The sequence below is a fragment of the Oncorhynchus masou genome, chromosome 22 (assembly GCF_036934945.1).
Source record: "Oncorhynchus masou masou isolate Uvic2021 chromosome 22, UVic_Omas_1.1, whole genome shotgun sequence".
In the NCBI taxonomy this organism is placed as follows: Eukaryota; Metazoa; Chordata; class Actinopteri; order Salmoniformes; family Salmonidae; genus Oncorhynchus; species Oncorhynchus masou.
Genome location: NC_088233.1, coordinates 48,062,459 through 48,084,637, shown reverse-complemented (window position 1 = coordinate 48,084,637; position 22,179 = coordinate 48,062,459). Strand labels below are relative to the sequence as shown.

The 22,179-nt window shown below is 41.5% G+C and overlaps 1 protein-coding gene across 4 annotated transcripts in view; it reads left to right on the top strand.

Moving 5' to 3' along the window:
* Positions 1-22,179, top strand: part of LOC135509608 (transcription factor SOX-6-like) — a 151,512-nt gene that overhangs the window by 53,303 nt on the left and 76,030 nt on the right. For all 4 annotated transcript variants that reach the window (XM_064930404.1, XM_064930401.1, XM_064930403.1 and 1 more), the window contains exons 3-4: positions 10,558-10,777; positions 13,096-13,306. In XM_064930404.1, the coding sequence (XP_064786476.1) occupies positions 10,559-10,777; positions 13,096-13,306 (430 nt within the window). In that variant the 5' untranslated portion in view covers position 10,558. The remainder of the gene's footprint in view (positions 1-10,557; positions 10,778-13,095; positions 13,307-22,179) is intronic.

Here is a 22,179-nt window from a genome sequence, read left to right as displayed (position 1 = left end):
AGAAAATGTGTTTTGAAATGCAGAACAACGGGATACACCGTCTTGGGTGGGTAAAATTAGAATTCGAACTTGGCATCCCTGAGGGCCAGAGCAGTTTTGTCTTTTAGATCACAATTAATAAGATTACGTGGAATGGAGGGGGGACCTGATCCTAGATCAGCAGTCTTACTCTGAGATGATTGATACAGCCCCGGGTTTATTACAATACACAAACAGCACTCTACATAGAATGTGGACTTTGCTACCAAGTATTGATTCAGCAGCCATTCACTTTCCCCTGCCACCCCTCCTGCAAGCTGTCAGCTTTCAACACACTGTCGACCAGGCCCTCCATTCACTAGGGGCCAGATGAATTGGTCCTTGCGATAGGTCGGAACTCCTTTACCAATAAGGTAAATACATAGAGGTCCAATTGAAACACACTGTTGACTATACACCAACTTTCCATTGACCTATAGAATGATGAATGCAACTCCTGTGGTTTTTAAGTGTTTCATTGAGCTATCACCAAATGCACAATATTCGAGCAATTGACGTATCCGCCATACACTATATCCGCTTGCTTCACAGGTTTCTTCAATGTGTCATGAAAGTACCCCCAGTTGCATCTAATAAAATGCAACACAAAATGCATTGTATCTGTAGTGTTACTTGAAAGCCGCCACGCAGCTACCCAGAGAGTCACCCCATAATGGACACAGTGCTAAAGTACATTTCCTCCAGCACCACCCCCTTCCCAGAGAAATCCATTTATGGGAATAGAATGACAGGAAACACAACTGCTTTTCTTGTCATTAGGGCACTAGCTTTCAAAATTGGCCTGTTTTCGCTATGACTGATTGGTTGCTAGTGAAGTTTTGTATTTCGGTGAGAATTTAAAGAATCTCTGTGGAGAAAGCCGGGTCTGTGTGTGTGTGTCTGCATTCCAACGTATGTGAATGACAGTAGCCTCTGTTTGGGCCTCTCAATTACCATTTAACGAGGGACCAAACTGACTAATGGGCAACTTATGGATCTGGGATGCATCCCAAATGGCACCCTGTTTCCTGTATAGTGCACTATAGATGGGGAAAGTAGTGCACTATATAGGGAATAGGATGCCATTTGGGATGCACAATCAGACACTCTGGGGGGAACACGGTAGTAAGAAGAGGACCTATATGTTTGAACGGTTTGTAGTGCTTAGCCTGTTGGACCAGAATACACATTGGGGAAGGTTGAGTACTGACATATTTGTCCAAAAATCTCTAATGGTCGCCCCCAGCGTGAGTTGATTTATGCACGTGATGTCAGAATGCACTCACTGTTCCAAAATGTGATTGTTACACAACAGGATAGTTAACCCGCGCTGCCTGCTAATTATCTAGAGGCTATGTTTCAGTAAATTTTTGAACAAGTTTTTATTTTCTGACAACAGTTTGAATTGTGGTGTGCTCCGTCTCCTCGTTAATTCACATAGAAGTAGCCCATTTCACTGTTGCGGACAATATGTTTTAGGCGTTACTGAGCCGGACAAACTACTCTTGAGGAGAGCCCAAGCACTTCCCCAATGTTTCCGCAGATCAAATATGCATACAATGGCACAGTCTTGCACATACTTTCCCCCCGTGGTACATTTTCTGGTTGGCACTCGCATTGCCTTTGTTGTTTTCCGTACAAATAATAACTTTGGACATGTGTGCGTTCCTATCAAAGTAAGTGCCTTATTTTCTGTATATTGTGTTGTCATTTCTACTGTTGTCACGCGGAACTAGGTGTGTGTGCAGGAATCAGACGCAGAGAGAGAGAGTAACGGAGTAAAGTGCTTTACTATTGCACACCAAACTGATAAGCCCAATACAATACAGGGCGCAGGACACTATACCAGACAACCCAAAACCACAGGGTGTCCAGTATAGAAAATAAAATACACTACGACCTAATATGTACACACGTAACAAAAGACAATCCCGCACAAAACAAGGGCGGGTCAAACTACTACATATAGAGAAGCTAATTAAACCAAAATACACACAGGTGAAACTAGTAAGAGAAAACCAACAGACAAACGAAAAAGGGATCGGTAGCGGCTAGTAGGATGGTGACGACGACCGCTGAGCACCGCCTGAACAGGCAGGGGAGCCAACTTCGGCGGAAGTCTTGACAACTGTAGCATACCGTATGTATGTATGTATGTATGTATGTATGTATGTATGTATGTATGTATGTATGTATGTATGTATGGAGCATAATGTATTTACAGTTTTATTCACGTTCAAGTACTGGTGATTATTGCATACATATTTTTGTATTTTACTCCTTTTTTCGTGAACTTGTCTCACAGCTGCAACTCCCCAACGGGCTCTGGAGAGGCGAAGGTCGAGTCATGCTCCCTCCGAAACATGACGAGCCAAACCGCGCTTCTTAACACCTACCCACTTAACCTGGAAGCCAGCTGCACCGAAGTGTCGGAGGAAACACCTTTCAACTGACAACTGAAGTCATCCTGGAGGCACCCAGCCTGCCATAAGGAGTAGCTAGAGCACGATGAGCCAAGTAAAGCCCCCCGGCCAAACCCTCCCCTAACCTGGACGACGCTGAACCCTGGCCCCCTTAGACCGCTGTAAAATAGGTTGTACTGATTATGATGAGCTAATGCTAAGTTATTTGCCAGCTATGTGTGAAGACATTTTTGCTGACATTATACACTGCATTCTGGGTGTCACAGAATTGTTTGTCAGACCAAAGATGTTATAATGAGGTGAAGAAACGGTTCACTCATCTTTCGCGTAAACTTCCGGAAGTGAATGATCGTCGACGACACACCCCCTTCAATATACATACTGCAAACAGACAAAACTCATCGTGTCTCCTCTTCTCATCTTTGGTTGATGCGGAAAAACAAACATGGTTGCGCACCCAAACTACCCATTGTTGGATTACTTTACATTTTTTGAGAGTGTTTCACTCAATTATTTCGATCAGTTGTAAATAGTAGTTGCTATTAGCTAATTCATATTGTGGTTTATGTCAGCCAAGAGTTAGCTACATATGACCGCTTGTGTTACGTTTCCTCAGTTAGTGCTAGGACTAACGTAGCCTACATTTACCGGTTTGGATGACTATGTTATGCTGTTGCTACTTCTGTGAATGTCTGAACATTGCATCCAAAAAAAACTGGTCACATTCAGGACAGTAAGGGCTGTGTTTGTGCCAAATGTTTTTGTGAAAAAACAGTCCGACCAGTTCAGACGCTGACTGTTGCGTCAATCAAAACTGGACGTTCTAAATAAGCGTTCTAATCTCACTGGTTTGAGTGTACGTTGCAGAGACCCCTTTAGAAGGATCACACCCATTTGTTAACACGTGTCAAAGGGTTAATAAGGCTTACACAAAATTTTGAGTTCCTTATGTGCCTATGCATATCCAATGTTGAGATAGTTACCACTTTATAATATTTAAATAATGTTATGAATGTTATATTCAACTATGTAATGAGAAGGAACATATTTATTTGCAGTGTACAGACTCTACAGGATGAACATAAATTACACCCGTGAGAGTAAATGTAATTCATGTTCATGTTATGTTTGTACACTGCAAATGTAAATTTGCCTTCAATATTTTAATATACAATTAAAAACATTATTATTTAAATATCATTAAGTGGAAACTTTCCCAACATTGGGATAAGCGTAGGCACTTGAGGAACTCAACTTGTTCAAGCCTCATTAAGCTACAAAAGTGTCAGTTCTCAACCTTAAGATGTGTTGACAATACAATAGAATAGATGAACCGGAATGACATTTACTCTCACAGGTGGCCAAAAATAACTGAAATCCACTCCACTACTAAGCCACACCACTAGTATTTTGATATGACCTGTTGGATCATAGCTCAATATCCCAACTAAGTGACCCAACTGGCTGGGTCAAAAATAACCCAACTTATTTTCTGTCCACTATTTACCCAGCATTTGTTGTTTTTAACCCAACATTTTTTGTGTGCTTATTGGGGTTGTCCAGTTGTCCAGGAGACCAAGAAGATCCAGATTCTCTCTTTTTTTGTGACTTATTTTTCTTAATTCTCTTTCTCACTCTCTCTCGCTCTCCTTTCTCTCTCTAGTGCCCTTTCTTTTTGCATTTCCCATTTCCTCAGCTCCCTTCAGGAATTGCTGGAGATTTTACACCCAATTGGGCGAATCAGAGGCCTTTATTGCCGCCCTCATCACTCCACAAGTGGCAGAGGGGACTCTGGCTGCTGAATGGTGTATTGTGTGCTGTTTTTCTAAGAGGGGCCCTCGCTCTACCTCTCATCTGTCACGGACAGGTCCTTCTGCCTCCACGTTCCACAATGGCCTATTGTTTCTCTGGAATAGTCAGGTTTCCATGTTCCAGGAGAGGTAGTGAATGGTGAACTCCTGCCAAATTCTGACCCCCCATTTTCTTTCGCTTGAGCTCACGAAGGGATTATAAATAACCCTCAACTTTGGGGGGGGGTAAAAATGCTCCACTAACATGCTCCTCCAGCAAACAACGTCCATTGATATAGGTTGGGTGAGTGTGTTTTTGGAAATACATTACCCAAAAGTCTTTTATACATTTTCTATGGTGAGAGATGGAAGAAACTACATTAACCAGAAGCAACCCCTAATGTAGAACGGCGAAATATGCCTATATATATATGCAAATAGAAATATGCCCCCTTGGCCTTATTATGGAAAGAAACTACATGCAGCTATTTTGTATCCAGAAGCTAAATTAGATTGAATTACTGTTTTCTTTTAGCTACTTGTTTTTGTGTAATATCCATTAGCCATTTTACTCATCATGACTAAAGTGATAAAAGGCATATGTGATTGACATGGTCACACAGTGTCTGATCTGTTTCCTTATCAATCTTGACAACTCTTGTGTCATGGATATACAATGCATTTGCTACTTTGGCTCGTCGTTCCAAGAAAAAAATCTTAGACATGAACGCAACTTCGAGAGAAGCAATTTGATTTTGATACTCTAATAGTGTGTAAATATTGGCCTGGAAACGGGTAGTGGTCGTTCGGGATGTTGCCCTAGGTTGGCCTAGTCGGTTTGGAGCCACATGACCGGTAATCATGTGAAACAAAAATGAATAGAGTGTATTGTTAGAACCACTGTCTCATCATGGTCTCATCAGAGTCTCTCCAGGAAGCCAGAGTCACTCTTTTGTTGGGCTCCCAGCGGGAACATTCTCTACTTCAGGGAAAATGTCTGCCACCGCCTCGACTGTAATTACTCCATTTCTCCATTCCTCTCTCCTAAGGCTTCCTCCAGGCATCTCAAACTGTAGTAATATTTAGTTTACAGTGAAGTAAAGGTTGATGTCTCTGGGGGTTTCTCTATCTCTTTCGCTCTGTGTGCCTCATCAGATATATAGTAACAGCCATTACACCAATGTAAGTTGAGTAGGGTGTGTGTGTGTGTGTGTGTGTGTGTGTGTGTGTGTGTGTGTGTGTGTGTGTGTGTGTGTGTGTGTGTGTGTGTGTGTGTGTGTGTGTGTGTGTGTGTGTGTGTGTGTGTGTGTGTGTAGATGGGAGAGTACTTCATTCATGCTCCTTTGTGTACAATTATTGATTTTCTGTTCATCTTTCATCACATACATACTACACAGCCAAAGGTATTCGGGCACCGCTTCTTAGACTTGCTTTCAATGAGAATGGCATTCTCATTGATCACACAAGAAGTTACATATCGCAGCTTTAAAACCTTCACTGAATGGTTCAATAAGACTGCTAGCTTATTTGGGGTTAAGCACAGATAGGACACGTGGAAATTAATTTCCTTCGGCATTAATCGCGCAAATATGTATTTTATTATTATGAAACGGCATCAGGGAGATTCAAACCTACACTACATTACCAGGAGTATGGGGACACCTGCTCGTCGAACATCTAATTCCAAAGTCATTGGCATTAATATGGTGTTGGTCCCACCATTGTTGCTATAACAGCCTCCAATTTTCTGGGAAGGCTTTCCACTAGATGTTGGAACATTGCTGCGGGGACTTGCTTCCATTAAGCCACAAGAGCATTAGTGAGGTTGGGCACTGATGTTGGGCATTTAGGCCTGGCTCGCAGTCTACGTTCCAATTCATCCTAAAGGTGTTCGATGTGTTTGAGGTCAGGGCTCTGTGCAGGCCAGTCAAGTTCTTCTACACCGATCTTGACAAACCATTTCTGTATGGACATCGCTTTGTGCACTGGGGCATTGTCATGCTGAAACAGGAAAGGGCCTTCCACAAAGTTGGAAGCCCAGAATCATCTCGAATGTAATTGTATGCTGTAGCGTTAAGATTCCCTTCACTGGAACTAAGGGGCCTAGTCCTCCTCCACCAAGCTTTACAGTTGGCACTATGCATTGGGGCAGGTAGCATTCTCCTGGCATTTGACAAACCCACATTTGTCCATCACTTCACTTTTGGCCTACCACTTCGCGTCTGAGCCGTTGCTGCTCCTAGACGTTTCCACTTCACAATAACAACACTTACAGTTGACCGGGCCAGGTCTAGCACGGCAAAAAATCTACGAACTGACCTGTTGGAAAGGTGGCGTACTATGACGTTGCCACGTTGAAAGTCACTGAGCTCTTCAGTAAGGCCATTCTACTACGAATGCTTGTCTATGGAGATTGTATGGCAGTGTGCTCGATTTGATACACCTGTCAGCAACGGGTGTGGCTGAAATAGCCAAATCCAATCATTTGAAGGGGTGTCCACATACTTTTGTATATATAATGTATCTGCAACGGTTGGGCTCTTCATTGATGGACCTCAATGTAAGCCTGAGATAATTTGAACGAAATTGATGAAAAATGGTTATTGTTAGATTAGACTATAGTGCCTGTTTGAGGACTAAACAGCAATTCATTCTTGTTATCATAGTTTTATTTTTGTCGCTTTAGCTAACATAAACCAAACCCTTGCCTCACTCAATTATACTGGGCCTGATATTGCCAATGGAGATTGCTATTTTCTATGATTGGGTCTGGCTAATGCTAACTAACTACACACGGTCTGTAGGTCTCATTAACACTAGCAAACAGCTCAGGGTCTGTTGCGTGATGATACTATCAGTGGCAGCGATTTTATGAGGTCCAGGCATTCCAGGCCAAATGATATCTCAGTTCCAAGAAGCTAGCTAGCTCTTAAGCTCCCATGAACACAGCAGGCGGCAATATTGTCAGCTAAATATAGGCCACCTTCTTTCTTCTCTCCTTTTTCCTCAACCCCTCTTCTCCCCTCTGCCCCCCGCCAAAATCGATTAGCAACACGCTTATCGATTCGCTTGGTGTGTTAGCCGCTGAAGCGTTGTAGTAAATTTGGATTGTTATCTGGATTGTCTGTCTGTCTGTCTGTCTGTCTGTCTGTCTGTCTGTCTGTCTGTCTGTCTGTCTGTCTGTCTGTCTGTCTGTCTGTATTCTGTTATGCAGTGGGCGTGAAAGTTCATTTAGCTAACTCTGACTGGAGGGCCAGACTCTTTGGTTCCTTACATGAAGCATTGTGATATTGTATGGCATTGGGAGATAGCGCATACTACTGGGTTTGTTGTTGGTTGTGTACAGTTTTTATGCTAGCCTACGGGCATGGGTTAAGTGTGTATTCCATATCAGTTGCTTACTAACCTTTGCCTGCTCATATTTTTGTTTTATCACATGATGCACATCAGATGATGTCACGAGTGTCTCCAGATGATGTCATCAGAAACACTTATCTTTTTCTATCTTTTTAACTACAGAACATAGAAATTTTCACATTTTCACATTGCGGTGGTGCTGGAGATTATGCATTTTATGTTGAAAAAGTGTGAATTTTCCTTTTTTAAATCTAAATGTAGCCTTTCTTTAACTTGGCAAGTCAGTTAAGAACAAATTCTTATTTACAATGATGCACCTACACCGGCCAAACCCAGACCACGCTGGGCCAATTGTGCGCCGCCCCATGGGACTCCCAATCACGGCCGGTTGTGATACAGCCTGTAGGGAGTGAGCATGATAGCAATACAGAGGAACACAGTAGATGGATTTGGTGGGTTAATTAACCGATGCTATCGTCAGTGTCACAGTCGGGTCAGGGCTGGCGTCAGATGTCATCTTTGCAAGGATGGCCGTGTGACTTTATGCAAGGGGCCTCTCCTGTCCAAGTTTGGCTTTGCGCACAATCACACAACCATCTCACACCCCTTTGAACGCACACATACATGCAAGCATACACATACTCACACCAACACACACAACGTTAGTGCTGGTGACAGTTGCAGAACGTCCACCTCTGATCATAAGCTTCCAGACACCTGCTACTGTGGGATACCTGCTACTGTGGGATATCTGCTGTTTTGTTCTCTTTCTTTCTCAACTTTCCTCTCCCCTTCTTTCTCTGACTCTGTCTGTCTGTCTGTCTGTCTGTCTGTCTGTCTGTCTGTCTGTCTGTCTGTCTGTCTGTCTGTCTGTCTGTCTGTCTGTCGTAGATATTTGAGTAAGGGTTGGATTTACGTGTCAAAGGGCCCAAGAGACAGAACACTTCAAAGATAAATCGTCCTGCGTGATTTATGGAGTGCTAATACTGTTCTACTTCATAGAATCTTTGGGCTTTGATTGTCTTTGGCGTGAAACACAACTCTCATGTTCCCACTTTATAATCCCATTTGGCTTGAGGCCCAATTCGCCACCCTTCTCCCAGAGTGTGCGCTTGCACACTCTCTGTCATGGATTTGGTATCATGTGATCGGTGTAAGCGTTACGCCATTGTTAAATCCATGACAGTAAGTGTGCAAATGTACAGTTTGGGAGAAGAGTGGAAAATTGGCATGCAGCTTTTGTATTGGCAATGAACACTTAACAATAGTTTTGAGCGGGTTTGTGTGTAAAGTAATTGCAGCAAGTGATTTATTGACTTGGCACGGTCAGGTGGTGGCATGAGGCTTTGCGTTAGGAAATACAGGTTTACACAGAAGGCCACTTTGAATCAAGCCACTGTATTTCCTTGATATTTCATTACTTTAGCAGAACATTTCCCAAAAGTTCAAATATGGTTACATTACATTTAATTTCAAGTTTGGTAATGTTCTAGGAATGTTCTCCAGCTGGTTTGACATTGGGAATGTTCTCATAGTTCAGAGAACTTTAAGAAACAATGTTCTTCTGTGTGAATTCCAGTTCTTCAGCGTTAAGGTTCTTACAGGTTTTCTCGTGGTTCTATTTAAAGTCATGTTGTCAAATTGTTCAGAGAACGTTACGAAAACATTCCATAAAAAAAAACACAAGAACACTTTAATGACAATTAGAGAATGTTCAAAGAATATTATTTAAAAACATATACATTCCATTTTCAGCATCAACAAAGCTCTCTCTAGCCTCTATCTTAGTAAGTGTGTTCAGGTGAGTTGGCTGTACCCACTAATTGGCCACACCTGATCTTAATGATTGCTTGTTTCCTTATAAAATGGGTTATTTTTGAATAGACAAAAATTGACAGCTTTATGCGTAAAAAACAATAACATTGCTTGCTAGCTCCAACCTGGTGGCACGGTGGACCAATTCCATTGATACACAACAGACAATTATAGTTTTGAATATCCCTAATGCCTTTCACAATTAAAAAGAAATGTGTTTGCGTGATTAATGCCTAAGGAAATGAATTTCCACGTGTCCTATCTGTGCTTAATACCAAATAAACAGTCTTATTGAAACATTCAGTGAAGGTTTTAAAGCCACAATATATCACTTTTTGGGCGACTAATGAGAATGTCTTTCTCATTGAAAGCAAGTCTATAAGCGATAGATATTTTCTAAGCACGTTATTTCTATGCTTCCCGCTCTTAAGTTGTCTTTTGTGTCTTTTAATTTCGGTTTTGTACACCAGCTTCAAGCAGCTGAAAATACAACATTTTGGGTTATTGAAAATATATTTCACAGCGGTTTAGATGGTACAATGATTCTTTACATTATGCATTGCTTGTTTTGTCACATGAAATGGCAGAGCGATTTCTGTTTATTGCACCTTTAACGAAGTTAATCAAAAACCTCAAAATAATCTATAAATTCCACTGGAGAAGGAGACAGAGAAACCCCTCTGCACAGCAGTGCTTTTAACTCCAGATGCTAGTTTTGGCAGGAACAACTAGTTTTATAAAAAAACAAGTGTAAAAACCACACACTAGAAGGACTTGTTTTGCAGTGTAGTCGTGATTGTCTTCCTGATGATGGACCTCAATACTCGACTTCTAGGAATCAGTAGGCGATGGAGTCACACCACTGATAAAACCCACATCAGAGTTTGGGTCTTTATCTCCATGCGATCTGCCATCAGCAACATCCGCTTAATCCAGGAAGTCTTCCTGTGGTTCACAGTTTCTTTCTGTCTTTCTCTTCCAGTATGAGAGCATTCTATCATCCTGCCATCCACCCTAATCCTGGAATTCATTTATAGGGGTTGTTTTGGGTTATTCCCAGCAGGTGCATATCTGTTTGAAGATTGAAAAACTGTAGATATGCCTGAATATTGAGGAAATTCATAAATGTTTTCCCTCTCCCTGTTTCCTTATAGAATGATGTCGTCCAAACGAGCCACACCTCCGTTTCCCCCGGCGACAGAGGAAGAGGAAGCGATAGGTCAGGACAGTGTGGGCTGGGCCAATGAGGACAGAGAAAGCCATGACCAGCCAGTTACGCCCCCTCTGCACGGCAAACCCTTCCCAGAGGAGCACCAGCCAATCAGAGACAGCCAGCCTGAGTCGGACTGGGAGAGTATAGGCCCTACTCAGACAGTGAGACACACACAAACACACACACTCTCCGTCAGATTGACACACTGCAACTGAGCCCTATTACAGAGGAATCTTCCTCTTTAAGACAAATGCCTCTTGGAACAGTTTCAAGGAGGTCTTAAGATGTCGCTGTTAGTCAAAGACATCTAAAGTTCTTGGAGACCCCCCCGCCCCCCCGCTCTGTAAGAGGAGGAGAAAACATACAGGAATAAACCTCTCGTCAGGCCACCTGTGCTAAAGTGTCTACTGATGGACAATGTGCATTCAATACCAAACAGTATTTTTGCGTCCCAAATGGCAACCTTATTCCCTATATAGTGCACTACTTTTGACCAAAGCCCGTAGGATCTTATGTATCAAAATTTGAATTTGTTTTTCACTTTGGATAAAATTACACCTGTTCAGCATCGTTCACACCCTTTTAAGCTTCATCCCCATCCATCGTTTTAAGGGTTGATCCGAGCGTTCTGTCCAAGCTAACTGGCTAACGTTGGCTAGCTAATTACAGACACAAATGACAGAACAGCTCACTCTGACCATTTTACTCGCCCTAAGCAGAACAGGTTAGGCTGTTTCTATGTTATCCAGAGTATTGCTAACTGCAACTGTGCTGCTGTCAACAATTTACGCTTTTTTGCCCACGTTTACTGACACTGGCCATGTGTGAGCCAATTTACCATATAAGTCTATCAACAGCTGTCATATCACAGTGACATCATGAACATTCTATTAAAATGGATACTTGCATAGTGGAGTCTTTTGTTAAGACATGTAGCTAGCTAGTTAAACAATGAATCATAATTCCAACTCATGACGTTACTACCCTGCGTGAATCTGCAGGTAGCTATCCAACCAGGTGCAATGTTAGCAAGCTAACATTCGGCTATAACTAGCAAAGCAAATGGCTCTGAGATACATATAATATTACTACACAGATCATTCACGTAACATTAGCTAGCGAGCCAACAGTACACTTTATCTTGAAATGAAAATGACTTTCTGACAATATCTGAAAATGAAGCTAGCTAGACTATCTTATGTATACATGGGTGGACGCTTCTCCTTCTCTGTCACGGATGCCATGGTTGCCCTTAGTTTGAAGATGTAATCCGGAGACAGGTGTTTTCTCCATCTCTTTAGCTAATAAACTCGAATTACACTGATTTCAAAACTCGGTCCTTCAGAAGGTGGAGAGCAACACTTATGCAGTTCTACTACGGGATATATATTTTTTAAAGCCGTGTTAGACAGGTTTACCTACACATACTGACCAGCTGAAATAGACAGAAGCATGGCAGACCGGTCTGAACTCAATATCTCAGACAATCGTGGCTAGCGGGAAGTTTGCTTTCTTTTTCTGTGGCTAAACCAACTAGGCTCATAATTTAACAATTGTATTCATATCTACAGATGGCATAAATATTTGTTATTTAGGCACATGAAAGTTCACATGTTCCAGAAGGCATTTCTGCCCCCCAAAAAACACATTTTGATTAAAATAAAGAAGTTTCCGTACTAATTGCTCTCCTGTGGAGTAGTGACACATGACATACACCTAGTATCCTGAAACGAGTCACATATGTTAGCTGATGGAAGTTTATTCAGTGTCACAAAAACTCATAGTTAGCTGGCCTTTTCAGGTTAAAAAGAGCTATCTCCATGCATGACAGTTGTAAAAATGTACCTCTCACCCTTGCCCCACAGTCTATGTATGACCGGTGTCATTCTTCTGTATTGAGTTGCATTCGTCAATCACAAGATGGAGTGAGGGGATATCCGTAACCGTGTTCTTGGTACAAGCCCGAAGGGGACTGTCTTTGTTGCGAAACCGCTGAGTTATGGTGTCTGTCCCAAATGGCACCCTATTCCCTATATAGTGCGCTACTTTTAACCTGAGCCCTATGGGTAGTGCACTACATAGGGAATAGGAAGCCATTTGGGACATATATCTCAACTTGACCTTTTCCACTGCCATGCCAGTCCCTCTGTGCCACGGTGTCACTCTCTGGCTGCCAATACAGAGATTTGCAACCTGGCCTGAGTCTAAGTTCTGCTGTATGAAGATGATTGCCATGATTTATGCAACAATTTAAACAACACCCACAGCAACAACACCCACAGACATTAGTCTAGGGATATCAATAGAGAGGTGATGAAAAGTTCAAAGTTGTTAGAGAAATAGATTGTAAGTTACACTTAACTTTGTGGCGAGTGATAAGTTGAAATAATGGCCATAACCTACTAAAGAAAAAATGAAAAAGTCCTAGTATTGTCATTCCACTAATTCCAAAACACCCCTGTTTTATTTGTTCCTATAGGACAATGCTAGTAGCAAGGGCTGTTCCTTGAACTCCTACCGGAATAACTCTATATCTCCACCAAAGCCTGAGGAGTGTTCCCAGGATTGCGGCGAGCTGCTAGGCGGATCCGCCTTCAGAACACCGGAACGCCGCAAAGGAAGCCTGGCCGACGTGGTGGACACACTGAAACAGAAGAAACTAGTAGAGCTGACAAAGACAGAACAGGATGGTAGGAGATCTCCTATAACCCCCCTCTTCTCTATGTGTGCATGCGTGTGTGAGCTCTCTTGCACATGTGTGTGCATGCCCGCCTGCGTAACCACAGTATGTTCAGCCTTTACTTTGTGTCCATATCCTCTTCGGACGGATCTTTTAAACCTTTCAATGAGCGACAAATCCCCCCCCCACCCATAGATCATAGATCTGTGAGAAGTGAAACCTCACATCAGGGTAGTGGTTGACTCCCGTTGCATGCCCCTGCATGCGCCTATTCCCCAAAGCTATGGAGTTCTATCGACTCTCTGTACTGTTATGCTACACATTGTAATTGTCATGATATCACTGGCCCCACTCGTCTTAAATGCTTCACTTTATTGATATAGTGAAGTGTATAGTAGTGATCTCTAGAGCCGGATAGCCAAAGGCATCACAGTTTTTTTGCAATGTCTTCTGTACTGTAGATCAGGGTTTCTTAAACTAGGGGTCGTGACCCAAAGTGGGCCCTAAGCATGTAAGAGGTGGGTCGCAAGTTATGAGAATGCATCTACCGTATAATCAAAAACAATTTGTTCTTCATTTGGGTCAATGGAGGACGATTTGGGTCAGGGGATTTTTTCATTTTGGGTCTTGAGCTGAAAAAGTTTAAGAACCCCTGCTGAAGTCTTCTGTTTACTGTTAGTGAACCATCACATGATCCAGAAGGCATTTCTCCCAGAAAACGTATTTTGATAAAAACACAAAATAAAAAAAACGTTAAAATGCCTCTCCTCACGTCTAGTGACATGCTGCATATGCCTATCTTCTTGAAACGGGTCACATATAATGATATTGAAAAGATGCCCAACAATTGAATGGAGCAGTAGCTGAGTTTCTGTCTGGATCAAGTGCCATTAGAGGAATTATGATAATTGCATGGGGGCTGACATCTATATGCACCTAATCTGACCTGGATTTCACTGCATCACATGCAGTGAAATTACGTATCAATTTTTTTTGCAGTGATATTGTTTTGATATTGAGTATCGTGATGGTATCGAGAATCATGATACTAAACCTGGTATCAAAGTCAAAATGATGGTATCATGACAACACTAACTGGTAGTAGGATAGCCATGTAAACAGGGTTGAAAAGTGACTGACAGCAGGAATATATAAATACTCATGGTGTTATACTAATGGTAATATATACAGTGCCTTCAGAAAGTATTCATACCCCTTGACTTATTCCACATTTTGTTGTGTTGGTCAGGGAGGTGACCAAGAACCCAATGACCACTCTGACAGAACTACATAGTTCATTGACTGAGATGGGAGAACCTGTTAGAAGGACAACAGTCTCTACAGCACTTCACCAATCTGTGTTTTATGGGAGAGTGTCCAGACAGATGTCACTTCTGAGAAAATGGCACATGACAGCTGGCCTAGAATTTGCAAAAATGCACATGAAAGACGCTGAGAGCATAAGGCAAAATATGTTGTGGTCAGATGAGACAAAAATGTTACTCTTTGGCCTGAATGCAAAGTGCTATGTCTGGAGAAAACCAGGCACAGCTCATCAACCATCTAACACCGTCCCTACCGTAAAGCATGGTGTTGGCAGCATCATGTTATGTTTATGTTTTTCAGTGGCAGGGACTGGGAGACTGGTAAGGATAGAGGAACAATGAATGGAGCAAAATGCAGGCAAATACATGATGAGAGAGCGCAGATGAACTTAGACTGGGGTAAAGATTTACGTTCCAACAGGACAATCACCCTAAGCATACAGCCAAAGCAACGCTGGAATGGCTTCAGAACAAGAATGTGAAAGTCCTTGAGTGGCCCAGCCGAAGCCCAGACTTGAATCCCATATAAAATCGGTGGAAAGATTGCTGTTTACCGCCAATCCCCATCTAACTTAACAGAGCTTGAGAAAATCTGGAAGGAAGAATGGAAGAAGATCCCCCAACTCCAGATGTGCAAAGCTGATACAGACATACCAAAGCTGGCTCAAAGCTGTAATCAAAGGTGCTTCTACAAAGTTTGGACTCAGGTGTGAATACTTATGTATTTGAGATGTTTATTTTTCAATAAATTTGCTAAAATGTAAAAAAAAAACATGTTTTCACCTTGTCATTATGGGGTATTGTGTGTAAATGGGTGAGATTTTTAAAATGTTATTTAATACATTTTGAATTCAGGCTGTAACACAACAAAATGTGGAATAGGTCAAGGGGTATGAATACTTTCTAAAGCACTGTACGTCCTGAATGGCTTGGAGCTCGCCCCAAGTGATATGCTGGGCTGTCCGCACCACTTTCTGTAGGGCCTTCCGGTTGCAAGCGGTGCAGTTGCCATATCAGACGGTGATACAACTAGTCAAGATGCTCTCGGGTGCAGCTGTAAAAGTTGTTTCAGCCTCCTGATGTAGAAGAGGCATTGTCTTCTTTACTACTGCTCAGGTTTGAGAGGACCATGTTAAGTCCTCAGTGATGTAGACACTGAGGAACTTCAAGCTCTTGACCCTCTGCACTGCGGCCTGTTAATGTTGTGTTGTCTGAAAACTTGATGATGGAGTTGGAGTCGTGCATGGCCACGCAGTCGTGGGTAAACAAGAAGTACCAGGAGAAGGCTAAGCTTACACTCTTGGGGTGCCCCGGTGTTGAGGGTCAACGTGGCAGAGGAAGTGTTGCCTACTCTCAGCACCTGGTCGGCCCGTCAGGAAGTTCCGAGTCCAGTTGCAGAGGGAGGTTTTCAGTCCCAGTTTCCCGAGCTTGGTGACGATCTTGGAGGGCACTATGGTGTTGAACACTGAGCTGTAGTCAATGAATAGCATTCTCACATAGGTGTTCCTTTTGTCCAGGTGTGAAAGGGCAGTGTGGAGTGCAATAGATTGCGTCATCTGTGGATCTGTTAGTGCGGTATGCAAATTGGAGTGGGTCTAGGGTTTCTGGGATAATGGTGTTGATGTGAGCCAGCATTCTCACATAGGTATTCCTCTTGTACAGGTAGGAGAGGACATTATGGAGTGCAGTTGAGATTGCATCGTCTGTAGATCTGTTGTGGCAGTATGCAATTTGGAATGGGTCTAGGGTGCCATGACCAGACTTTCAAAGCACTTCATGATTACAGATGGTAGTGCTACAGAGCGATAGTCATTGTGGCAGGTAGCCTTAGAGTTGTTGGGGGCAGGAATGAAGGTGGTCAGTGTTTGAGACATGTGGAGATTATAAACTTGGACAAGGTTTGAAAATGACCACGAAGATGCCTACCAGCTGGTCTGCACATGCTCTGAGAATGCGCCCTGGTATACCGTCCAGCCTCGCGGCCTTGCGAGTTTTGACCAGATTGAAAACCTTACTCACATTGGCCTCGGAGAGCAAGATCACCCAGTTCACTCGTGCACAGCTCAGTGTTGTTTTTGTAAAAACTTGCATAAAATGCTTTGAGTTCTCTGGTAGAGAGGCATCGTTGGATAAGTCACGACTAGGTCTACCTTTGTAATCTGTAATGGACTGTAGCCCCTGCCACATGCGTTGAGTATTGTAGCCGGTGTTATAGGATTCCTCCTTGTTCCTATATTGTCCCTTTGCAGTCCATTAAGTGGCAGCTTGTTGTTCTCCTGAGGTGGAATATATACGATAACAACCTCTCGGGTGATAGAACGGTCTGCATTTTACCATCAGGTATATACTAATGGAGAGACGATTTCCCTGAATCCACTGTCCTGTCCAGAGGCTACAACAAAACATGCTAACCTCTCACCATTACCAATAACAGGGGAGGTTAGCATTTTGGGGGGGTATGATCTTTGTGCCTCTGTAACCTTCTATCTCATCATCATTCACAATTCATTCATGATTATCCATAATCATGGTAGCATCCACTTGGATGTAGAAATGTTCAGAAACATCTTCTATTCGTACTTAAAATAAAAGTGAATCCAAAATGGCACACAACTTTATTCACCATTCCGTTCATATCAGACAAATCTTAATCTTAAACACAACCAAAACATACCGTAAATGCATCCAACAAATTTGTAGAAACAAGCTTTATGTAGTCATTGCGTGCAAGGAATATGGGACCAAATACTACATTTTTGACTACTGTAATACATAAAGGGCTTATTTTTTTGATAATAAATCAATCAATAATTAATACCTAATATCTTAAATCTACTTTCCAAATACATATGGAGGGTGTATCAAATCAACAAATCAAAATCAAGTCAAATGTATTTGTCACATGATGTTTATGTACACGAGCAGTTTATTGTCTCACCTAGGGCTGTAGCGGTCAAAACATTTTGTCAGCCGGTGATGCTGATGGTCTCTGTCGGTAACTGTCGGTCTCACGGTAATTGACCGTTAATTAATGGAAACACATTAAGCATCTCCTGGCTTCTACACATAGCCTACAAGCCACTGATACAGACCTTTGGAACATCTACATTTTAAAAAGTCTAATAAATCCATGTAATATAGCCTACACCTTCAGAATAAATCAATTATTTATTTTAGACAGAACTAAAGAAACATGATATTTCAGAAGAACAGAATAGCATACTCTGAGTTGTCGTTATGTTAGGTCCTGATCTAACTATGCCATATGGCTGTGGGCTACACTAGTTCATTTATTAGACAAGATTTGCTTAGAATTCCGTGGCATTATTTTACATTAGTTTATAGTATGAAGAATACAATTGAACAAAGCTAAATAAAATAGAAAGGATATTTTCTCCAAACGATTTGAGGGAGTGAGCACATTTGGCTATTCTGTGTTGAGTGGTTAATGAAGATATATGTACTCCTATATGTTTAATTTAGAGTTATTCATGTAACTTTAGTTGCTCTACAAACGTTGGGCTATATGTTTTGATTTGTAATACATTGTCAGGCTGCATGATGCGACGAATGATGATTTGAAAAAAGTATCTTGAAAGGCATGAGCTCTGCTTTGTTTTTTTGCGCAGATTGTACACACTTCGTCAGTCTCACATTCACATTTTGAGAAGCACTTGATAATTCCTCAATTTTCCCCTTTGTGTGGCCATAATGCACCCTAAAAAATCCATGCCTTTTGCAGCCCTTCTCCCTGAGTGCTGTTTGCTCCAAAGCACCTCTCACCTCACTCACATGGCTTCCCAACACGTGATCGTGTCTTTCTCACAGGCTACAAGTGAAGACAGACACATCCTTATCCAATTCCGAGGTGCATATTGAAGATATTGGAAGATGTCATGTCCTGACCGTAGAAAGCTTTTATTTTCTATGGTAGAGTAGGTCAGGTCGTAACTGGGGGGTTGTTCTAGTTTATATTTTCTATGTGGGGTTCTAGGTTCCTATGGGCTAGGATACATGAGGTGTGCGACTATGGTTAGAAAACGTCACAAAATAAAGACATAGTTTCTTGCCTTAAACTGGGCATCATTCACAAGTGATAATATATAGTGATAATATATAATTCACAAGTGATAGGCTAATATTATCAACCATCAGACTATTATTGATTTAATCTTGTCTTTACATACTAAATAATATATGCGTGAGATTACATAGCCTATAGAAATGTTGGTCCACATGAGCTCATGGGCTCTTATGAAGTGTGTGATTAGATTTTCGATCACATTTGCATTGATGTCAGAGTGATTCGAGGTACAATAGAGTGCTGAGTACCAGGCAGTTAGCAAGTTTGATAGGCTACTAATAACCATCAGCAGCATTAGAGCTTGGAGAAGCCTAATTACTTTGACGTGGTCACGTGGAATTTGACTCAAGACCAGTCACCGCAACAGCCCTAGTCACATACACAGTTTACTTCAGGTGTAAAAGGTGCAGGGGAATGCTTATGTGCTATCTCCCTCAACAATGCAGTACATTCATCACTAATCAAGTCAAAAATAATAAGTAGTGGAAGTAATAGAATAGGTCATATGCAATGTAATAATGGACTGTATTTATAAATATAAAGTGGGTAGTGAAGTCAATAGTATATATTAGAACAGCAGCTTTGACTGTGTGTGTGTGTGTGTGTGTGTGTGTGTGTGTGTGTGTGTGTGTGTGTGTGTGTGTGTGTGTGTGTGTGTGTGTGTGTGTGTGTGTGTGTGTGTGTGTGTGTACGTTTGTGTGTAAGGTATACAGTATATTTTAATACTCGAAAAGTAGTTAACAGAATTCTATGCGTCAAATTAAATTAATTAATATAATCAAAACACTAATGGTGAAATATACAGTAACGGTACGTTGTTAATGAATTTAAAGAAAAACAGGCCTATTGTTTCACTCCTAATTAGTATGACTGTAGTCCCCAGGGACCCACCAGTCGCATTGATCGCACTGAGAGCACTTAGCCAAGGCAAAATGAATGAGAAAAACCAATAACCCAAACACTGTGTTGTAGATTAGGATTCAACCATCCATTGGCTACAAGTAACATCTTTCTGTTTTAGCTCCCTTTTTGAATTTTGAGATCGCGATGACATGAATTACAGCAATGATGCCTCAGGGCACTGTACTGTAGCCGTTAGAATTTCAGTTCCTTCACTCGTACATTAAATATGGTTCTATATACATTTTTGGCATTTGACCACTCCCATTGAGCTTAATAGTTGGGTTGATTTCATTCAATGTGTTTGGCTAAAGAGAGCAGGGGATCAATAAATCACTAAGGCTGAGAGATGGATGTCGTCCCTTCTTAATGAATGCATTGATTGGCTCTGAGAACATCTCTCCACAAACTCAAATGCAGCCATAAACATATAGATCTAGATTGATGTGGATTGAAGTGCTGCTATATACTGATCTCTTTACAGAAATGCTTTTCTCGAACTACTGTACTTTTGTTTCCTTTTTTTCTATTTTTTTTTCTTTTTGAAGGGTTCTCTTTTAAGAACAACTATTCATAGTTTTAGACACCTACGCTACCGTTCAAAAGTTTGGGGTCACTTAGAGGTGTCCTTGTTTTTGAAAGAAAAGCACATTTTTTAATAACAGCAAATTGATCAGAAATACAGTGTAGACATGGTTAATGTTGTAAATGACTATTGTAGCTGGAAACAGCAGATTTTTAATGGAATGTCTATATAGGTGTACAGAGGCCGATTATCAGCAACCATTACTCCTGCAAAACACCAGTCATTTCTAAGTGACCCCAAACTTTTGAAAGGTTGTGTATATACAACAACTGGAAGGTGTTATTTCTATAAAATGTCAGTATAATGCTGTATTCTGATTTCAATTACTGTACAACCTTGTACTGTGACCACATTTGGGAGTCAGCCTTAAATGAAATTTGAACTCATAACTTCTTGGTCGCTAGCAAACAGAAATGTCCTGCTATAGTGCAGCTACATCACCAGATCTGTGAGCGTGAAAGAGATATGGCCACATACTTATTGGCAAGAATGCACTTCTGCACTTTGCTAAAAGCTGCCCAGATTCAAGTAAATAATTGTCCAATTATCACCACCAACAGAAAACTAGCAGTGCTCAAGGACACTTGACATAGAGTATACATGCATTCTTTGGGGATTTGAACCTTTTAGTTGGAAGTGCATCAATGTATCTGCAGTGCCACCAGGTTCATACGAATTGCTTGGAACATACTGTATATTAACACACTCTTAAAAAATAAGGGTAGGGTTAGGGTGTACTACAGTGTCGTTACCTGGGGTACAACCAGGTAAAATGTCAACTTTACAGGTGCACTCACATGGTACAGTTTGTCAACATGTAGGTATAATGGGACATTTTTCTACCTAATATTTGGAATATAAGACACGATCATCACTGCATTTTGATAGGTGGGAGCAATATACTGGCTTATTAGCATATTTGGAGGTGTGGTGAAATATGTGTATTTGTGCCAACCGCCAGTGGAAGTTTTGTAGCAGTTTAAGTGTTTGATTGTTATGCCAATGCAAATCCTTTGATACTGTTCATTCTGCAAATGCTGTAAGATAATGTGTCGGCAATGCGCAGCCCTGAGCTGCACCGTGAAGAGGTTATTATGAATGTTCCAGTAACTTAATGTGAACTTGTTGCTGTGAATTACTAATTTCTTAACTGGAAACTACTTGGCAGTAAGTTATTTTAAAAGTCACAGTAACTTGCTGCCACCAGCAATCTTGACAATAACCTACGGTGCCTTTACTGACTCTTCTGTTGACAACATGCACATCAGTTGCTGATTGGCAGCATACTGTAACAGCACCAGCCTATCAGAAGATTGCAGGCGTGGCTTTCAGATAGCTTTTTTGGTCTCCCATAAGGTAAGGTTATCCCAGTTAATTTGCTCTGTTTATAAACATTAAGCTTGTACACTGTCAGTTCTTCAGCCTTGTTAAAAGGCTGACAAGTGCATGTGATACCAAAGAACCATACAATAGCTAATTTATGACTAGTCACCATGTAATTGTAATACTCACTTCCCTTCCCGACCATCAAGTCAGTGAGTGTGATGGATTAGCAATAATCCACTTGTAATTAGTTGACCATAAATTACTGAAAATTAAACATGAACTTTCTGTGAACCAACTTCCATTAAGCTACTGGAAATGCACAGTAACCTCTTCACAGTGCAGCTCTTGATTTTCACAAGTTTTTAAAAAGATTGCAGTACTGACAATATCAAAAGAGGTGCTCAACCTTCATCAACATAATGATAAAACCACGTAAACTGGTACAACATTTCCACTGACGGTTGGCACAAATACAACATATTCTAGACCATGCCCCCACATATGCTAATGAGCCCCCACCAGCACAATGCCCCACCTACATTTCAAAGTGCAGTAGTGATTGTACCTAGTGGAAAGTGGGAATTTACCACATACGACTGGCAAAAATCCACTTGTATGACCCTCCAACTGTTAATAACTAGTAGGAAACATGTTTATCATCC